This window comes from Perna viridis, chromosome 3 (genome assembly GCF_037379345.1).
Source record: "Perna viridis isolate PV_CMFRI_1.1 ecotype Kerala chromosome 3, ASM3737934v1, whole genome shotgun sequence".
NCBI classification, from domain to species: Eukaryota; Metazoa; Mollusca; class Bivalvia; order Mytilida; family Mytilidae; genus Perna; species Perna viridis.
In genome coordinates, this window is record NC_142447.1 from 19,203,400 (window position 1) to 19,221,523 (window position 18,124).

An 18,124-nucleotide genomic window follows, 5' to 3' on the forward strand; every position below is an offset into this window, starting at 1 on the left:
CGACCTGCAAACTGACAACGTGTATGGTTATTGAACACATTAATTGAAAGAACTCTTAGAATGTATTGCTATTTTTCACAATACCGGCCACACTATAAACCGGCCATTTCCACTTGTCCCAGTGGTGGCCGGTTTGGAGAGGTTTCATTGTAATACAAGTTAAACTATTCAACTATTCTAAATTGTAAGGATTAATAAGTATTCAGTACGGATAGATTCTAAGATTTATGGTGCCCTGTTTATTGTTTTTTTTTGTGAGATGGATAACAAAAGTATACAAATTGAATGTTGTGCCTGCGATGGTATCCCTGATTACAAAAGGTCAAATAAATTGGAAACCTCAAAACGCCCAGAGACCTAGTTACAAAATTTTGTAGATACTCTTATAATATCAAATAACCAACGTCAAATTCGAGTATTGTCAAATACAATTTTTGACATTTAACGAAACTGCGGTATATTGATGTATCATATAACTTGAGAGATATGGACTACAATTTTGTTTTCTCGTAGGCGATTTTTTTATATTGATCATTGATGGTAATTACTAGAATGAGTTGGACTTGCCAAATACATGTATGCTAAAAACCAATAAAAATACTTGCAAAAATAGCTTTGAGAAAGGCAATGAAGTGATAGAAATTACCAATGAAGCAAACTTTCAAGCGAAACCAGAAGCAGAAAATGTTATTTGCAAAGAAGTAAATAATAATTTATTAGAATTGTTTTAATTGTAGACTGCTCAAATTAAGTCAATGACTTAATTTTCCAAAGTTGTTTTTGAGACGATACACAATATCATATTAAACATGGCTTACAACAGAATAATCAGTGTTCATGCGAATATAACATACTTTTCACGAATGGAAATTCTTGACTTAAGAGGTAACATTCCTTCTCTAACAAAAGGTTCCGACGTAATTATTACTGAACATGGACTTTCTGATTTAAAATCACGAATCCAGCTTCTTGATCCGAACATTTATCATTTCTGATGCAATAGAAATTGGATTGGCGAATGGAGATCTATCATGAGAGCCTCACATGTCTTCACATATCCCCTGAAATGCTCTAATTCGAAAGAAATTCTGTTCGAGGGTGACTTATATAATAATCTGAAATGTGTCCCAGACAAAATTAATCTGCCAACCGTATTAGATGTAACGACGTTTCTTTCTTTTCTCATTTACATTATTTTTAAGTTTTGTTTTACATATGAAATAGTTTAGTTCGAAAGTTTCTGCAAACGAAATACATTAGAAACAAATGAGGGAAATTGATGTTTACATTTCGATCGAAGATGAAGAAATGCGTCCGTATGTTCTAGTAAATTTAGATAGGTTCTCCAAGAAGGAAAGAATGACGACATATATTCAGTGTCGAGATGCTTGGTTCGGTTGTCCCGAAGAAGATAATGTCAGAAATCATATGGAAAAGTGCAAAAATGCTCTTATTGTACAAACAAAAGGGATGTATACAAATCTTCGTCGTCATCAAACCAGAAGATCTGAGTTTAGACTTGCATGGGAACTTATTGTTACAGAAAACAATCGCGAAATGGGAAGCTTCATTCCCCCAAAAAGGACCACTGAAACGAATGGGGTTAACTCTTGACATTTGGGAAAGCAAACAAAGAGTTAATACAAGGAACTGTTGAAAGCGTTTGATACATCGGTCATTGTAGATTCTAAATACAATTTCTGAAGGAAAAGATCAGATCAAGACCAGTCTACTTAGAAATACCTGATCCCTGAAGTCATGTAATATTTGGTAATACTGTGAACGTAATAATTTTGGCGTTTGTTTTGCGGATTCTATCAGATGAATACATTCGTGGATATCAATTTTTGCGGTATGAAAAATGGTACGCGATATATTGTGTTAACAAATCCATTTTGCGGTTATTATTTTTAGCGGTTTTCATTCCATCATGGAAATAGCAAAATATGTTCAGCGCGAAAATCAATACGTTTACATTAATGTTAATGATTACTGGTATTACCAGCCATTCAATAGATTCGTTTTAGTCTGTAGCTGTAAACGTAAACATGATACATATTAGAGATTCTTTGACCGAAAGGTCGGTCTTTTGTTTCAAAATGTAAAAATAAAGTTCGAAATCTCAACTTTTAGCGATTTCCTTCATAGAAAACCAATCATGTGACTTTAGCAACCATTTTGCACCACGAACATTTGCTTATAGAAAATTCGTGAACTAATTGTCAAATATGCAATGTTTTGATGTCTTCTTGTTTACATGGCTTATTTTTGTGTTTAAAAGATGCAAACTGTATTTGTGTGAATTGAAATTTTATTTATTTCACATTAGTACGGTATGTTTTTAAATGCAACGTACGATTTACAATTTCCAAAGGTTTGATCAAAGGAACGAACTTTCACAATTGTAGTTAATATACACAGGCAACTCAGTCAATAATTACTCTAGACTGCACGTATTAGTTTTGATAACCATTTTTGAAGGTTAGGCCGTTTCAATTGTTCTAAGACAACAGGAGTATAACTAAGGGATTCAGTAAGAGGAGACAGGGGTTTTGGACATTTGTCGGCGATTTTTCCTTCATGACATAGTATGAAATTGGACCTTCCTGGGAATTTTGGAACGCAAAGTCTTGAATTGATAGGAATGTATTAAAAAAGAAACTATTTGACTCTTTGTCATTAAACGACATTTTCTTCCTCTATTCTAAATTTCTGCATTATGGTATTATGGTCTGAGTTTCCTTTATAAAATACATGCAATTTGAATTATCAGAGGGATTTGAAAAATAACAAAGATATACACACTTTACGTTAATCGTTCTATTCTGTTCCGAATGCAAGATGAATTTTCCTACTGCCACACATATCCCACCTTTTTAGCACTGCCTCTGCCTTTTCCTGTCCGACGTTGTCATTCCATTGAACATGGAGTATGGCTAAACCACAGGGACGACCCTCTGCCAGTGTGGCTTTGCGGCATATATTCAAACGCCGATCTCTCACACGAACATAAACCAACTGGTAGTGTTAAAATAAGTTTCAGTATACGATAAATGTTCGAATAGAATTCCGGGTCGGCAAAAGATATTACGTAAGTGAGCGTCTCAAAGACTGAGGCAAGCTTAACCTGTTGAATTTTGCTACCCATCTGTCTACTTCTTGCGGAAAGTCATGGGGGTAGTAAATCGTTCATGTGCTCGTTTTTCATAACACATTGAGATGTCAAATTTTGACGAGATTAGAAACTCAGACTGAAGAAGAATTGAGAGCTGTCGGATGTAGCCCAGTGTGTACTGTAACATAACTGTGACAATGATTAAATCAAATTTAAGGAGCATGGCATGCTACGATATGCATCGACTGCGGCTTGGCTTTAATAGTTTGACAGCACGATTTTAAGAACGTTGAGGGGGATTACAATGATCAAGAAGCCTTGATAAGCTGTTTATCCTAGATGTCCACTTAGTCTCTGCCAGTTTTGGCACCATGTTCTATCTCATGGCAGCTTCAAAATGTGATTCCTCATTTTCATAGAGTAGGTCGAAATCAACTCTTTATTCCCTTGTTGAACCTCATTCATCATAATGGCTTTTCGCTTACGCCATACAAAAACTATGTATTTCTAGCTTCAACAACTTTATTGCATGTGATAACAATTATTAGGTTGAGACGATGAGAATTGCAATGAACGAAATATTTGTCTTCTATACATGCATGGTGGCACAGTACAGCTTTCACAGCCTTGTCCCCTCAATTTAGTCAGATCAAAGCCCCACACTTATTATAGATTATTCAACACTGCATTACAAAGAATCTGTTTGTTCAACTTCTACTTTCCCAGAAATATCTTTATTTACTTGTTATTTGTCTTTCTCCATGTTCACGTCTCTTACACAAACAGATAACTGTTTCTTTTCCGCTAAATCTGTAGTCTCGTCAATTATCACACTGAAGAATTCTGACTCAGCACAGCGACTTCTAATGACATATAGAATTTCTGGTGATAGATATTAAGGTGTTGATATTATCAAATGAAATTTGAGGACATCATCCACTCAAAAAAGTATTGAAAGGTACCATCTTCCTTTCGTTCATCTTTAAGCCATTTTTCATGAAATGCAATATTTATATACCAGGCTCTCCTTTGACTGTCATCAAGAACATTTCACTTTTTCCTTAGAATTCTGAAGTCTTTCTCACTTCGAATGCCTTTCGAATGTGCTTCTTTTGTCTTCAGAAGCATTTTTACCATCTCTTAAGCCCGCCATTGTGAATTCTGGGTTCTTGTTCGATACAGTAGTCGAAAATGCTATTCAGTATAAACAGAATACACTGTAATCTGACGAAAAATACCACAATCAGGGACGTTTTTCTCCCATTTCAGATTGTATAGTCGTCCCCGAGCATTAATGGGATATTCGACTTTGCTGTCTGGCATCCATCTTGGGTGTTGCTGACGCTCATCATCCGACGGAGTTTTGTTGATGAGTTTGATTGGATCTTTTTTCCTAAGTAAGCGCAGATTGTGAACTAGATGTAGATTGTATTGGTTGAATACTCAGTAGTAGATGCATCGGTCAATAAAGTTTGCTGTTGCTCGTCTGTGTTTAGGATTCGTTTTGATTTACTGATTTATTCAGTGCACCTGGTCCATGCTCCCTGTTTTAAGTGGAGTTCGAGTTGCTCATTGGCTTTTGTTACTTTGTATGTATGATTTCAGTTACTTTATGTTCTTTGTTGTGTATGATTACTCCTACAGTCCAAAATGAGTCACAAACCAAATGCATTTAGAAAGCTCGATCAAATTTCATAGAGCTCATCGTTTTGGTAGAGAGTATTGTGTCAAAGATCCACAAAACGGCCCCAAATTATACTCAACTAGACCTAAAGTATGTCGATTTAGATGCTATAAAGATTGTGAAATAGTTGGAAGTGCCGCTGCCAATCTACAAGGATTCCGTTTCGGTGTAAATGAGCAGTACCCGAAAGAAAATAATGAACATCGCCAATTTCAATGGCCTTTCTATAAGGAAGCTGAAAATCCACGTAAAAAGAGCTCAGTTCAAGAAAGACAAATAGTTAATTGATGGTAGTAAATTTGTTCCACCTGTTAAGAGCGGAGCCGATATGGAAACAAATGAGACCATTCCGTGAACTAGGGGCTCCACCTAAGGCTGCATCTCAACCAACTCGAGGACGTGGTAGACCCGATAGAGGACCCAGAGACAGACATAGCACGGTCAAGGAGGATCGATGGTTAACAGACAGTGTTATGACGAAACACATTCTATCGTAAATGACTTTCATTATGAAAACCTTGTCAATAATAACAATGTTGTACTTGAACAGTGTTTACATTTCTTAGTCTTAAACGTTTGTGGTTTTAAAAAAAGAATTTTATACCCTGAATTTAGAGATCCTCTAAACGAAAATGATTTTATTTGTGTAACAGAATCTAAAATAAATGACCTAGATGTTATAAATTCAAATAATTATTTATTTTTCTACAAAAATCGAAAAACACCTGTTCGATTAACAAATCTGGTTGTATTATTGTTGATTGTGTAATGACGAAGTTAGAAAAAACATATACATGTAGTTCTGATCGAGACGAATTGCCCATACATTTATTAGTCTAAGTTGAAGAAAAATCTTGGAAACTTGCCTAATGATGTTGTGTGTGGATTATTTAACATTCCACCAGAAAACTCTCGATATGCATTCGATGAGATTGAATTGGAATTTCATATTTTGCAAAAGGATTTTTCAAACATTCGTTTTGGCGACTTCAATAGCAGGACCGGTATTTTGCCAGACTATTACATTTCCAGAGAGACAGACAAAATGATTGTGAAGTTTTGTTTTTGTGAACATTTTTCTGATACACAAGAACTAAACCTTTTGAATATCCAAAAGAGATAGAATTTCAGTTGCCAAAACTAAATTATTATGGAAGAAAATTTTTATCATTTTGTAAAATCAAAAAAGTGTATATATATTAAATTGGCGAATATCTGGTGATAGAAATGGTAAAGCAAGGAGCAGAAATACAAGTGTTTTTGATTGGTTGATTATACGTTTTGTACTGCAAATATGATGCACAGGGTAAACGTTTTTGAGGTGTTCGATCTTTGCAGTCTATATTCAAATATACAATGTCCTTTGCATTTAGTTATCGATATTCACAAAGACCAGGACTTCAACGAAAGTTACAAGGAAATGCAAACGAATCATTCTGACAAAATAGGTCACTGGGATCAAAATCGATTAAACGACTATAGAAATAATGTTGATCTCAATAGAGTTAAGAACTAAAACTACATTATCAAAAGATGATTTACAAAGTGTTGATCAGATTTGTATGAATAATATTGTGCTTAAAATAACGGATGTTTTGAACTTGAGATAAAGGATACTACAGACACTGTGAAGTCAGCCTCATATCTTGACCTACACTTAGACATCGATGGTAAAGGAAAACTATTGACCAAATTTTACGATAAACGTGATGACTTTTCATTCAGATTTGTCAACTTTCCTTTCATCTGTGGCAACATCCCTTCGGCTCCTGCGTATGGAGTGTTCATATCACAACTCATACTTTATGCCAGAGCTTGCCGAAACTACGCAGACTTTTTGCATCGCGCTAGAACTCTAACAAATAGGCTTCAGGAGCAGGGCTATGCTGCTACAAGATTGAAGTCATCACTACAGAAGTTTTATGGTCGTTATCATGAACTCGTGGATCGTTATGGTGTATCCATCAGCACCATGAGAACTGATTTATTCAACGGGTCATAGTTTTCCTCCCCTCGTTTGTCTACCCCGGACTTGACTTTTTATGAGCAACTCGGTGGGTGTTTCTAGAAAAGCAGAGAGACGCTTACCCTACCGGTGCACCTGGTCCATGCTCCCAGTTTTTAGTGGAGTCTGAGTTGCTCATTTACTTTTGTTACTTTGTATGTATGATTTTAGTTACTTTATATTCTTTGTTGTGTATGTCTGTTTTCCATGTCTGGTCTTTGTCCCAGGATTACATTCTTTTGATTACCGCTATAACCTTGGTTCCCTTGATTACTCTTGCTTAATTCAAAAGATTGGTTTGACAAGGGTTGTTAAAGAAAGAGAAAAGAAAAAGCACGAAGATTATACAAACATCATTGCTCTTCTATATTTAAATCATGCCTTTGGGCTAATGAAAAAATATGTAAGAAAACTTTACACAACAGTATTAGGAATTATAGTTTTGAACTAAAAAAAAGATAAAATCTGTGAAAAGTAATAATCCCCATGAATTCCAGATAATCCTGAATGGGGAAAGATTAGTGCTCAGAATAGTTATAGTAATTGATACTTTATTTGATTTTTTTAAGGAAAAAAATAAAATAAAAATAAAAATTACGAAGAGGTACAAAATGTAAATCATCCTGACGATCTTAACCAATCTATTACTATTGAGGAGTTATCAAAAAATGCTAAAAATAACAAGTCTCCAGCAAATGATTTTTTAATAAATGAATATTTATGTGTTACTGCTGATGTGATATCTGATGTATATGTGAATGTATTTAATATCATACTTGACACAGGAATAATGCTAGAAGCCTGGCATATGGTAACATTATTCCAATTTTTAAAAACAAAGGTAGTAAAACTAAACCTAAGAATTATAGACCTTTTACAATTTTATCATATCTTGGAAAAAATTGTACTTCGATATTATACCATGGACTGTGTTACTATTTAGAAAATAGTTCTATATTACTCGAAAATCAAGCAGGATTTAGAAGTGGATATAGTACATCTGATCATATATTTTCTTTGTATATCTTATTTGAATCACTACATGTTAAACGAAAGAAATTACGCTGTGCATTAATCGATTTTCAAAGAGCGTTTGATGAAGTCAGGATGAAAAGCGGTCCTTTCTAACAACCCGAAAATATCTATACGAAAAAAGTTTGAACTATATATGCTGTGTATGGTGTATTGAGAAAACGTAGATGAAGCAAGCTATCTATAGATTGTCAACTAGAAATTTTTGATAAATGCGTTTTTCCTATATGGATATGGCTACGAGATTTGGGCATTTGAAAACATGGACATTTTAAAGCGTCTACGTTTAAAATTTTGCAAACATATTTTACATTTAAAACAGCTTAGTTCAAACGTTATTGGATATGCCGAGCTGGGACGATATCCTTTAGAGATAAAAGCAAAGAGTCAATTAGTATTTTTTTTAGGTAGTCTTATAACAGGGAAAGACAGCAACATATTTAGTTTGTTGTGCAAATCCATGTTTATCAACTATGATCATAATGGTATTGACAAGAAGTGGCTATCAATTATCAAAAACATTTAGATAACTGTGGTCTGTCTTATTTATGGAATATGCAATATGCAGACAAAGGTGTTGCAAAATATATTGAACAGATTCTTAAAGATCATTTCACTCAATTGTGTTTATCTCAGATAAACGAATCACCAAAATTTCTTTGTTATAGAATACAGAAAAAAAAAATATCTAGAATTATTAACAAATAGTTATTTACTCTATGCAAATTCAGATGCGATAGTCACCGTTTACCAATCGAGACAGGAAGGTAACAGGGTGTTCCAAGGAACGAGAGAATTTGTCAACTTTGCGACTTCAGTGACATCAGTGACGAATTCCACTACACTCTATGTTGCAAATATTTTTCGTTATATATAAAAAAAACTTCCTGAGTATTATTTGAAAAATCCTATTTTTTAAGTTTGATAATATTTTCAACACAACAAGTATTATAGTTTAGAAAAAAATGAGCAGATTTTTAAAGTTGATAAATATGAAAGTCAAACCCCCGGACTAATCTTCTGTATTTATTAAGTTTTGTTTTTTTTCACACATGCATAAAATTGTTATATATCATTGTATATATGTTTCTCTTTAACTATGTAATTTGTAGTTGATGAGAATAAAGTTTTATTCATTCATGATATCGTTAGGGGCTGACCAGTCGATTTGTGGGGAAGATATTTTGAATAAATATTCTTATGCAGGATTTTGAGAAAATATTTGAATTTGAACTTTATTGATGTCTATTGCTCCATACCTTATGTAAAAGTAAAAACCTTATCAATAAAAGTAATAACCATACACACTACCGAACGAAAAACTAACGATTACAATGTACACCCAGCATCGCATGCGAAACCGATAGATTACACACAACAGAAACATTGTATTATATAGATCCGCAGAAATAGGCCAAGGAACGGAATTTAAATTGAAAGAAGCCTTTAAATTCAAATAAATATGAGATTTTTATAGTTCATTTTAAAACATCAACAAAAATCATATTCAATATCTAGATTCTTTTGTAAAGGACAATCGTTTCCTTATTATATATCCCCCCATTTCAGCTATCGCCCCATTTACTTAACAACGCAATTACCAGCTGCCATGCTCTTTTGTAGGATGTGACTGACTCATATGATATGAACACAATAAACTTTAATAAATAATTTGACCCTTTTTGTCACTACTGGGTTGTTTTTGTAAAGTTTGGAATTCAATATACTTTAAAAGGAGTTAATTTACCTATAAAATACATTTTCAAATGAAAAAAAAAATTCTTTTATAGGCAGTCAGCAAATAGTGGAAAAGTGCAGTAATTCGAAAATTTCTTCAATAAACATTTACATTTTGACATATGAAGTTAAAGGTACATATTTCTGTATACAACTATTAACGGGACTTTTTAAATTGATTATCCAGTATCTGTCATAACTTTATAGGTATAATTAATATATTAGTAATGGATTATAAATAGTCATAAAAATCGCGCTAATCTGTTGTAATTCTATTAAACTAGCCAATCAGTTCATTTTTCTTTTCAATTCTTTTGAGTTTTTATTTCAATTACTGTAAGGAATACGGACCAGATGAATCACATCTTCCTGATAATGAAATTGCAATGTAGTTCATATAAATTATTCCTCAAATTACTGACACTTATTTCGATTTATTTCAATCATAGCAGGATTTTGATATGACCTGATACAAAGCTCTTCAGACCACAGTCGTGGTAAAAATGTGATAAACATATGACCAGAGTTATAGACTTAGGACTTTTTTTCCCGATATCATAAACTTAACAAAATTTTACAGATGTCACAACAGCATTTTACACCAAAACAGTACGCACTTCTTGCTAAGCATATGCTGCCTCTGCTTAAAAAAATGGAGAAACTAGTCATACTATATATAGAATCGAAATAATCATTTTTTATCATTGTTTTATCATGAACTGTCGCTCGATAATAAAAGAGTAATCAAGGGAACCACAATTCCGTTAGAATTCAAAAGAATGCAACATAGGGACAAATGCAAGTCGTGTAGCATTGAACAGGTACACTGGTAGGGTAAGCGTCTTCTGTTTTTCTAGAAGCACCCATACAGCTGCTCATAAAAAGTCAAGTCTAGGGTAGACGAAGGAGGAAGGGAAAACTATTGCATATTGAAACTGTGAATATAGAAGTTAACATAACGCAACATAAATAACCAGCGGATGTTTGAACAGTAATAAAATGGAGATTTATATTTTAATTCATGCGCAAAGCATTTCTGTTACGTTTATTGTGTAAAACACAAATTTCCCAGCACGTTCAAGTTCAAAAGTTTCAGAAAACGTATGCAGCAAAATGCGTTTCGGTGGTATGTCTTTGATGTTTTTGGGACGTTATTAAACGACTCTCTGATAGGAGTTATCGAACACCTTTTAAAAAAGTGCTCATGGCGCTGTTCTGCATTGATGAACGGCTGTTTTTCTCTACAACTGGAGGAGATCCAATTCCACTGAATTGCCAGACACTGTAACATCACTCAAGGATGCTTTCTCTATTTGAAAAGACCATTATTTGACCTCAGCATCACCGGATATGCTCAGATTTTTTTCAATAGAATGTTAGAAAAACGAGGTTTTTTTACAGAGTTATCTGCCCTTGAAATGTTCAATATGTGATATGGCAAATTTTTCTTTTTTTCATTGATTATCATAGTGCAAATAGTCAAATTAAACTTTTAAAATAGAGATTTTTATTCCACATGATTCTTACAACGACTGTCACTAAACAGCTACTGAAACCTCTTGGTGACCTTATAGATATTATTTATAATTCAAACGTTTTCAGAACATTTTTTTCGTATCAAATATATTGTAATTTTGAACTCGCTTATCTGCTTCGTCTGCAATTTTCATGACGAAGGACCTGACATTTTGTCTCCAATAGACAATGAAATGTGTACCCACTTTGTCAAATTCATGTGTTTTGTGTGAGAATGGTTCATGTTTTTCTTCTATTTTGCATGATACTTACATATTCCAGCCTCAAGTTGATACAAATTCAAACTACAGATTCTGTCTTTTGTCTATAGTTTTAGGTATGTTTGTTTTGATATAGATAAGTTTTTACATATTATTTATTGAAATCAAATTATGATGTGTAACAATCGCATCACACAGAAAAATGACATGAAGTTAACATATCTTATTCTGCTGCTAAAATATCAACTTACTCTTGGCAAAACATTTCTATCAATATTAACATTGAAGGCGGTAGACTGTAAATATATTCTTTTCTGTATCTGTTTCCGGAAAGGGTGCTTCAAATTCTCGTTAATTGGATCATTAAAAACCTTCAGTAACTGTTCATAAAATGATATTTTTCTCTCACATATGTTAAGTGATAATCCACATCTCTTAAGTGCTTTTGATTCCGATGACATAAATTTTTCCATACCTTTATCAAATTTAACAACGTATACTTTTGCAATTTTTCTTCTCATCATTGAGCCCCATGCAAGCTCAAATTCAAGTCGCTTTGTCTTGGATAGATCGAGCGTTTTATACATACCTTTAGTCTGTAAGATTAGAACATATTTACTTTTATTCATATAAGTCATGACGTTTTCCTCCTCGGATGCTCCAAACCAAGCATCTCTACAAGAAATATAAGTTGACAGATTATTAGCCTTTAAGAATTGATCTAATTCTTTTAATACAAATGAACGAATTTCCTCGTTACTGTCTTCAAACGATATGTACACGTCAGTATCCCAATTCTCATTTCGTTGCGTTTTTGACTGCATAAGTCTTCTTGCGATAAGAATGTCATGTCTAAAACAAAAGCCTAAAATAATCAACGTAACAAATAGTAACATCATGCCTGAAATGACAAATATTAAGGTCAGATCTTTCTTTTTCATTTCACATTCAAGAACATGACTAAGCTCATCTTCGAACAATAAGCCGTTTATATTAGAGCACATCAAGGCATGAGGATACTGTTTTGAGGCTTTTTTAATTAACCTCCATTCTCCAATCCAACGATTATCGCACGTACAAGAAATTCCGTTTGATCCAAAGTGAAACACATTAGGATCTAAAAGTTTGATTGTTTTTGGGAGGTTGATGAGACTATGGTCTGTTAAAATTATATCCGTGGCTTTAATCAAAGACGAAATATCTTCCTCTATTTTCTTGATTAAATTTCCCGTCAGGTCAAGCACCTTCACTTTTAAGAAATAAGGTCTACCCGTATGGATTGTATAGATTTTGTTGTTACTCATATTTAAAATAATATTATGTCTCGTTTCAGGAACAACTTCAGGAAAGTCCGTACATGATTGGTTTGAACAATCGACAATTAAAATTCTTTTGGAAGGTTGTGATGTACAAGTACACTTGCAATCTCCATTTTTTGGGCAATAGTCAACAACGTCACAGGTCATTAAATCAGAAAGCGTTTCGTTATGATACACATCAAACAATCTGATATTAGCTAGTGAATCAGGACGTTCGCAGTATTGTTCTGTCAAACCTTTTCTAAATAGTCTATAAACGTCGTCTAAAGCTAGATGAAAATATTCTGCCAGTGTACAATCACAAGTATAAGCAGACCCATGCTGCTCAACTTTTCCACAGGGAACATATTCACTTATTTTCAAAAAATCTATTTCTTTCGAAATCATTAGATATGGTTGTTCACTGACTGTGACGTTTGACAAAATCGAATCCTGACAAATAATGTTTTTCTTATCAGGAGTAAGTTGATGGTTTTTAATGTTTGTCATTTGCAATCTATTTTTTAAATTTGAATAACTAGTTCGACAAGCGATCTTATTGATTTTTAACATATTTGAAATGTCTAGCTCAAACAAATCGTTTCCGTCCATATTAAATGTGAAGATATTACTGATATAGAAAACATTGATGTCCATACTGCGTATCCAGTTATATGATAAATCAACATATCGGAGTTTTGGTAAGGAATCAAATGTCGTGTTTGATATAGTTGTTATTTGGTTGTACGCCATAACTAAATAATCTAATTCAAGTAAACAGGAGATATTTCCAATTGTAGTGAATAAATTATGAGAAACGTCAACTTTTATTAATCTATAGTTGCAAAGATTTTTTGGAAAAGCTCGTAACCTTTGTTTGGTATAGATTAACTGATGTTGTCCATACCCCTCGATCAAAGTTATATTTGTTATTAACATGCTTTCGGTGCGTTTCACATCTAAAATTTCAACAAAAACATTAGTCACATTTGTTACATTTGATTGCATCATATAATCCGGGATGCCCTCACATGCACAGCAGTGATTTATCTCTAACTCGTTTTCTGAATTGAAGCACACATTTGGACACCAGACATCTTTTAAGCCATCCGGGCTTACTAGAGTATATTGTCCAATGACGTTAGTTATTGTTGCAAGGATATATCCAAACTTTGTTGCCCTGTTCATTTTTAGCGATATAACTGATTAAGATAGTTCAAATATATATATATATATATTAACCAATCATAAATGACTTAATATATTTAAAGGTACGTGGTGTAATGAAGTAATTACAAAACATTATCCGTCTATTCATTGGACGTCCATTTCAAAAGGATTCTCCTTTCAATGGAAAAGTTAAACGTTTTTTGGGGGATTGTACTTGGATAAAACAAACAAAACATCAAACGCACAAGATTGACTTATATTACATTTTTTCTCTTTAAAAGAAGTTTTCTGAATAACAATATTTCTTATTATTTATATGTACAGAATTTTATTTTCATATACCATCTATCATCGTACTTTTTTGTAGTTAATCGCAATTTTAATTCATAGAGTAGCCCAGCTTGGTTGAATATTTACAACGAAATAGTATGGTTCAGAGTTTTAACAACAAAGAATACTGTCATTTTACGAGTAAGGACAATCCATGGCTAATCAATAAAACTCAAAATATGATGATGTACAATACGTTTAAAAAGAAATGTATCATGCATGAATCTATTTCAATATCTTGTGAAATAAAAGACACGCATAAATATGTAATTTTCTCATCATATTTCATGTATGTTAAACAGATATTAACTTTGAAAGCAGTTTCATTTTATGTTAAAAAAAACTTAAATGCAATAGTAAACTACTTGCAACCAGCGTTTAATCGTTATGATGTTAACGACCAACGCAAATATATACCCAGTGAACAAACGACGCTTCGTCGACGTCAAGAATTGTGAATGAAAACATAAAACCATGAAAACACAACGTTACAACGTTGTTAGTACATATAGTAATAACGCAATCTTCTAAAACTTTTGATCCGACGTAATTTTTCTGTAAATACGTCGACTTCATAATATTGTTAATTTTACCAAGTTGTGACAATGTAAAAGAATTACTAATTCACAACATTACATTTCACTACGTTGTGACAACATTTGTATATTAAGTCATTATAAACAACAGCGTTACGTTGTTACAATATTCCCTATATTGGATTGAAAAAAAAAAAAAACAAAATCACATGTTATGTTTCTGGCTTTTAAAAGTATATAGTAAAAGAAACCTAAAGAAATGTCTCTCCGCTTCAGTCCGAAAGTTTACTTAAAGTTTTCCTAACATAATAAAAACACAAATCTATGATTATTTGTATACTTGTAACCCGGCATTTATTCATATATTGAAAGATCTGTGTTATAGAGGTTAGGCTAGCTGTTACATAGAGGAGCATGAGGAATGGTCCAATAGTAGAAATAAACGTTTTTGATACCTCAAACGTGGGCGTTGTGCATTCACTCTAATATTCACTCCGGCCTCATTGGAAAGCGAGAGTACTGAATGAAAAAGATCTATGATATTAGTAAGGTACAACAATTTGATCGATCAGGGTCGGTCTGTGAAACTTGTCAGAAAGCTATATTATCGTTGGTAGAATTTTATCACATTATTCTCTCTTACAAAATGACAAGGGTCTTTGGGGGAACAGGACTTGCTTGGAGCACTTGGAGGTGCTTTAGCGTGTGTGTGATGGATTTGTTTCCTTGATCTTTAGTTTTTATATGTAATCCATATTGTTCAGTTAACTTCATTATGTATGTACATCGTCTTTGTTCCCTGTTTTCATGTTTTTGGATTTTTATGCACATTTAAGTTGTCTTAAATCTAATTCTACGTAATTTTTTGACGATATTCATACCATTAAATCCCCATCCTCCCTATTCAATACCTATTTCCCCATACACTTTTTTCCATCTCCCATTCCTTTTCCTTATTTTAATCATCCTCATAAACAAAAATATGGGAAGTTTTCAACATACAGGTACTGTACATTATACACATGTACACTTACAAATCAACATAAATTGATTACATTTACCAGCATCTAGAGTTTTTTTGCAATACTTTAATTTTAGAAGTAACCCTCTCTTTGATTCGGTTAAATGTTTTATCCATAATCTCATAGACCAAATTTTGTATATTACTATGATGTTATCAACTTTTTGTCAATGGTTGACTCGTTGAATTATGATACTAAATTAAATTATAAGGAATACCTGTAAATTTTGTTCGGTGCACACTTGAAATTATGTTGCAACACAGTTAATTTATTGTGCTTGATGTAGGTGATTTCTTTATAGACTGGATATTAAAATTAACTGAATTATGTAGCTATTTTGTGGTTGAAAATGTAACATCGAAAAATTCATTCCACCGGAAAAAAAATAATATCAAATTTTATCCACAGATAGTTTATGATAACAAAATATTTTCTACTGTTGTTAAATTTTTTTCTATACATAATCATGATAAAACATTCATGTGTCTAAAGAAGATTCTTTTAGTGTTTTTATTATTGTGTGAAAAGGGGGCTTGTTTTTTTTTGCGTGGTAAAAAAAGTTCATAAATTTAGGTGATTATGATTCGGATAGCTTTTGATTTAAAATGATATCCAGTATTTCATGAAACAATAACTTTTTATGATAGGTAATTATCAATAACCAAACACTCTACATATTAATGAACTTATCCGTGTTAACGTTTAAGTACTGCCTGAATTCCAAACCAATTGACAGTTTTAGTGTGTTATCATTAATACACAAACAAATCCAACCAAATGGCATTTGACAGGATATTTCTTTTCATTTAGTGTTAACGTGTTTTAGTATTAATCTCTTTAAGAATCAGTGTTTGTAACAAGGTATAAAAAAATCATTTTAATAGTATAATTTAATATTTTCAATATCACGTTGCATGGAGTTCATAGGCAGATAACTAAGTCAAAAATCCCATTTTTCTAACATTTTATTGAAAATATTTTTGGCTAATTAAGTGAAGCAGTGATCAAATAATGATCTATTTAAATATAGAAAGCATCCTTGAGTAATATTCTATTGTCAGATCCATGGAAATTTGACATGCTTGTTTCTGAATTTTTTAACATTGTGCCTGATTCTTACACACACTAACACTTAAGGAGGTAGTCTAAGGGTAAGGGACACAACCCTTAAGAATTATTGGAACGTTTGTATTCGGCACTTTACATCTATCTTATGTAAGCATCTAATTAACTTGGATTCATTTTATTCTGCTTCAAACGAAAGCTTTAGAGGCTTTGGTGAAATTGAATATGATACAAACATATCACTACTTTCATGTGTTATGTCCCTTACCCTACGTCTACCTCCATAAACTAATACACAAACAAATCCAACCAAATAGATAAATAGTACTCCATTAAAAGACTGATATTTTATTCTTTTTAAACATTATCTTTTCGGTGTTACCATTGAAAGTACTGAGCCATGAGTTTATATTATAAAATGTAGGAGTATGAATTATGTTCATCATATGTGAACTATTTAATTGTATGAAATAATATCCTACAATTGAGAACATCTCTCGCTGTGTTATAAGTAACTTACAGTAATGTTATAAATTAAGCAATGGAAACAATATAATATGTGTTGACATTTTTTTTATAGTCAAATGATATCCTCTGGAAAGAATTGATGTGATATTATAATATTCAGAGGATGATATTTCATCCGGATAGAATTATGCCTTACAAAAACGTTGTCATTTTGATGGCGTTGTGGTCTCAGGTTGATACGGCATGTGATACAGATTTTTAAATGTAATCTTTAGCCTGTATATTTGCATATATTAATTATATGACGGAAATTAAAAAAGATATTGTTTTTCCAAATCAACAATATGCTAGATTTTGTTATTTGTCATTATGTAGTTTAACAGAAAATAACACTCCCAAAATTATATATGGTATTGTTAGTGTTTATCAAAGGAAAAAGAGTCTAACGAAAGAGTTTAAAATTGATACTCACAGCTTCTCAACCAATCACCCGATATTTAAGGGGATAAGGTGAAAATGCACTGAAATGCAACCAGTGATTATTCAGTGATTAAAATAGTCAACTTTAGTCGAAAAAAGTTCTTTTTTTACATTTTTAAAATTCTACACATGCGATCTTTACATGTTACTTGTTTTCCAATACCTATAAGTACGATTTCACTTACATTTTTTTATCAAAGTGTATTGGGGTCAATTGATCTTTGACCCCTCTTCTAATGAATGCAAAAAGCAGAAAATAAGAGAAAATTTTATCACTTTTCAATTAGAAAAGAATGATTCTCAAAAAGTACATTGATTTATCTTTTCATTGACATATGATGTAGTCGTATACCCTGAAAGCCCATTAAAGTCCACTGCACCCTAGGGTGACATGCCTATCTGCTGGCTGGTGCTTCTGTGAGCTAGCACACTATAGTTTCTGCTCA

General features: G+C 32.6%; 1 protein-coding gene across 1 annotated transcript; it reads right to left on the reverse strand.

Annotated features, from left to right (window-relative positions):
* Positions 1-11,063: 11,063 nt before the first annotated feature.
* LOC148621336 (uncharacterized) lies at positions 11,064-13,806 on the reverse strand. The gene has a single exon (XM_088575527.1). It carries the CDS (start codon positions 13,793-13,795, stop codon positions 11,552-11,554), a length of 2,244 nt encoding a protein of 747 aa, XP_088431653.1. The 5' UTR covers positions 13,796-13,806; the 3' UTR covers positions 11,064-11,551.
* Between the last annotated feature and the right edge of the window lie 4,318 nt (positions 13,807-18,124).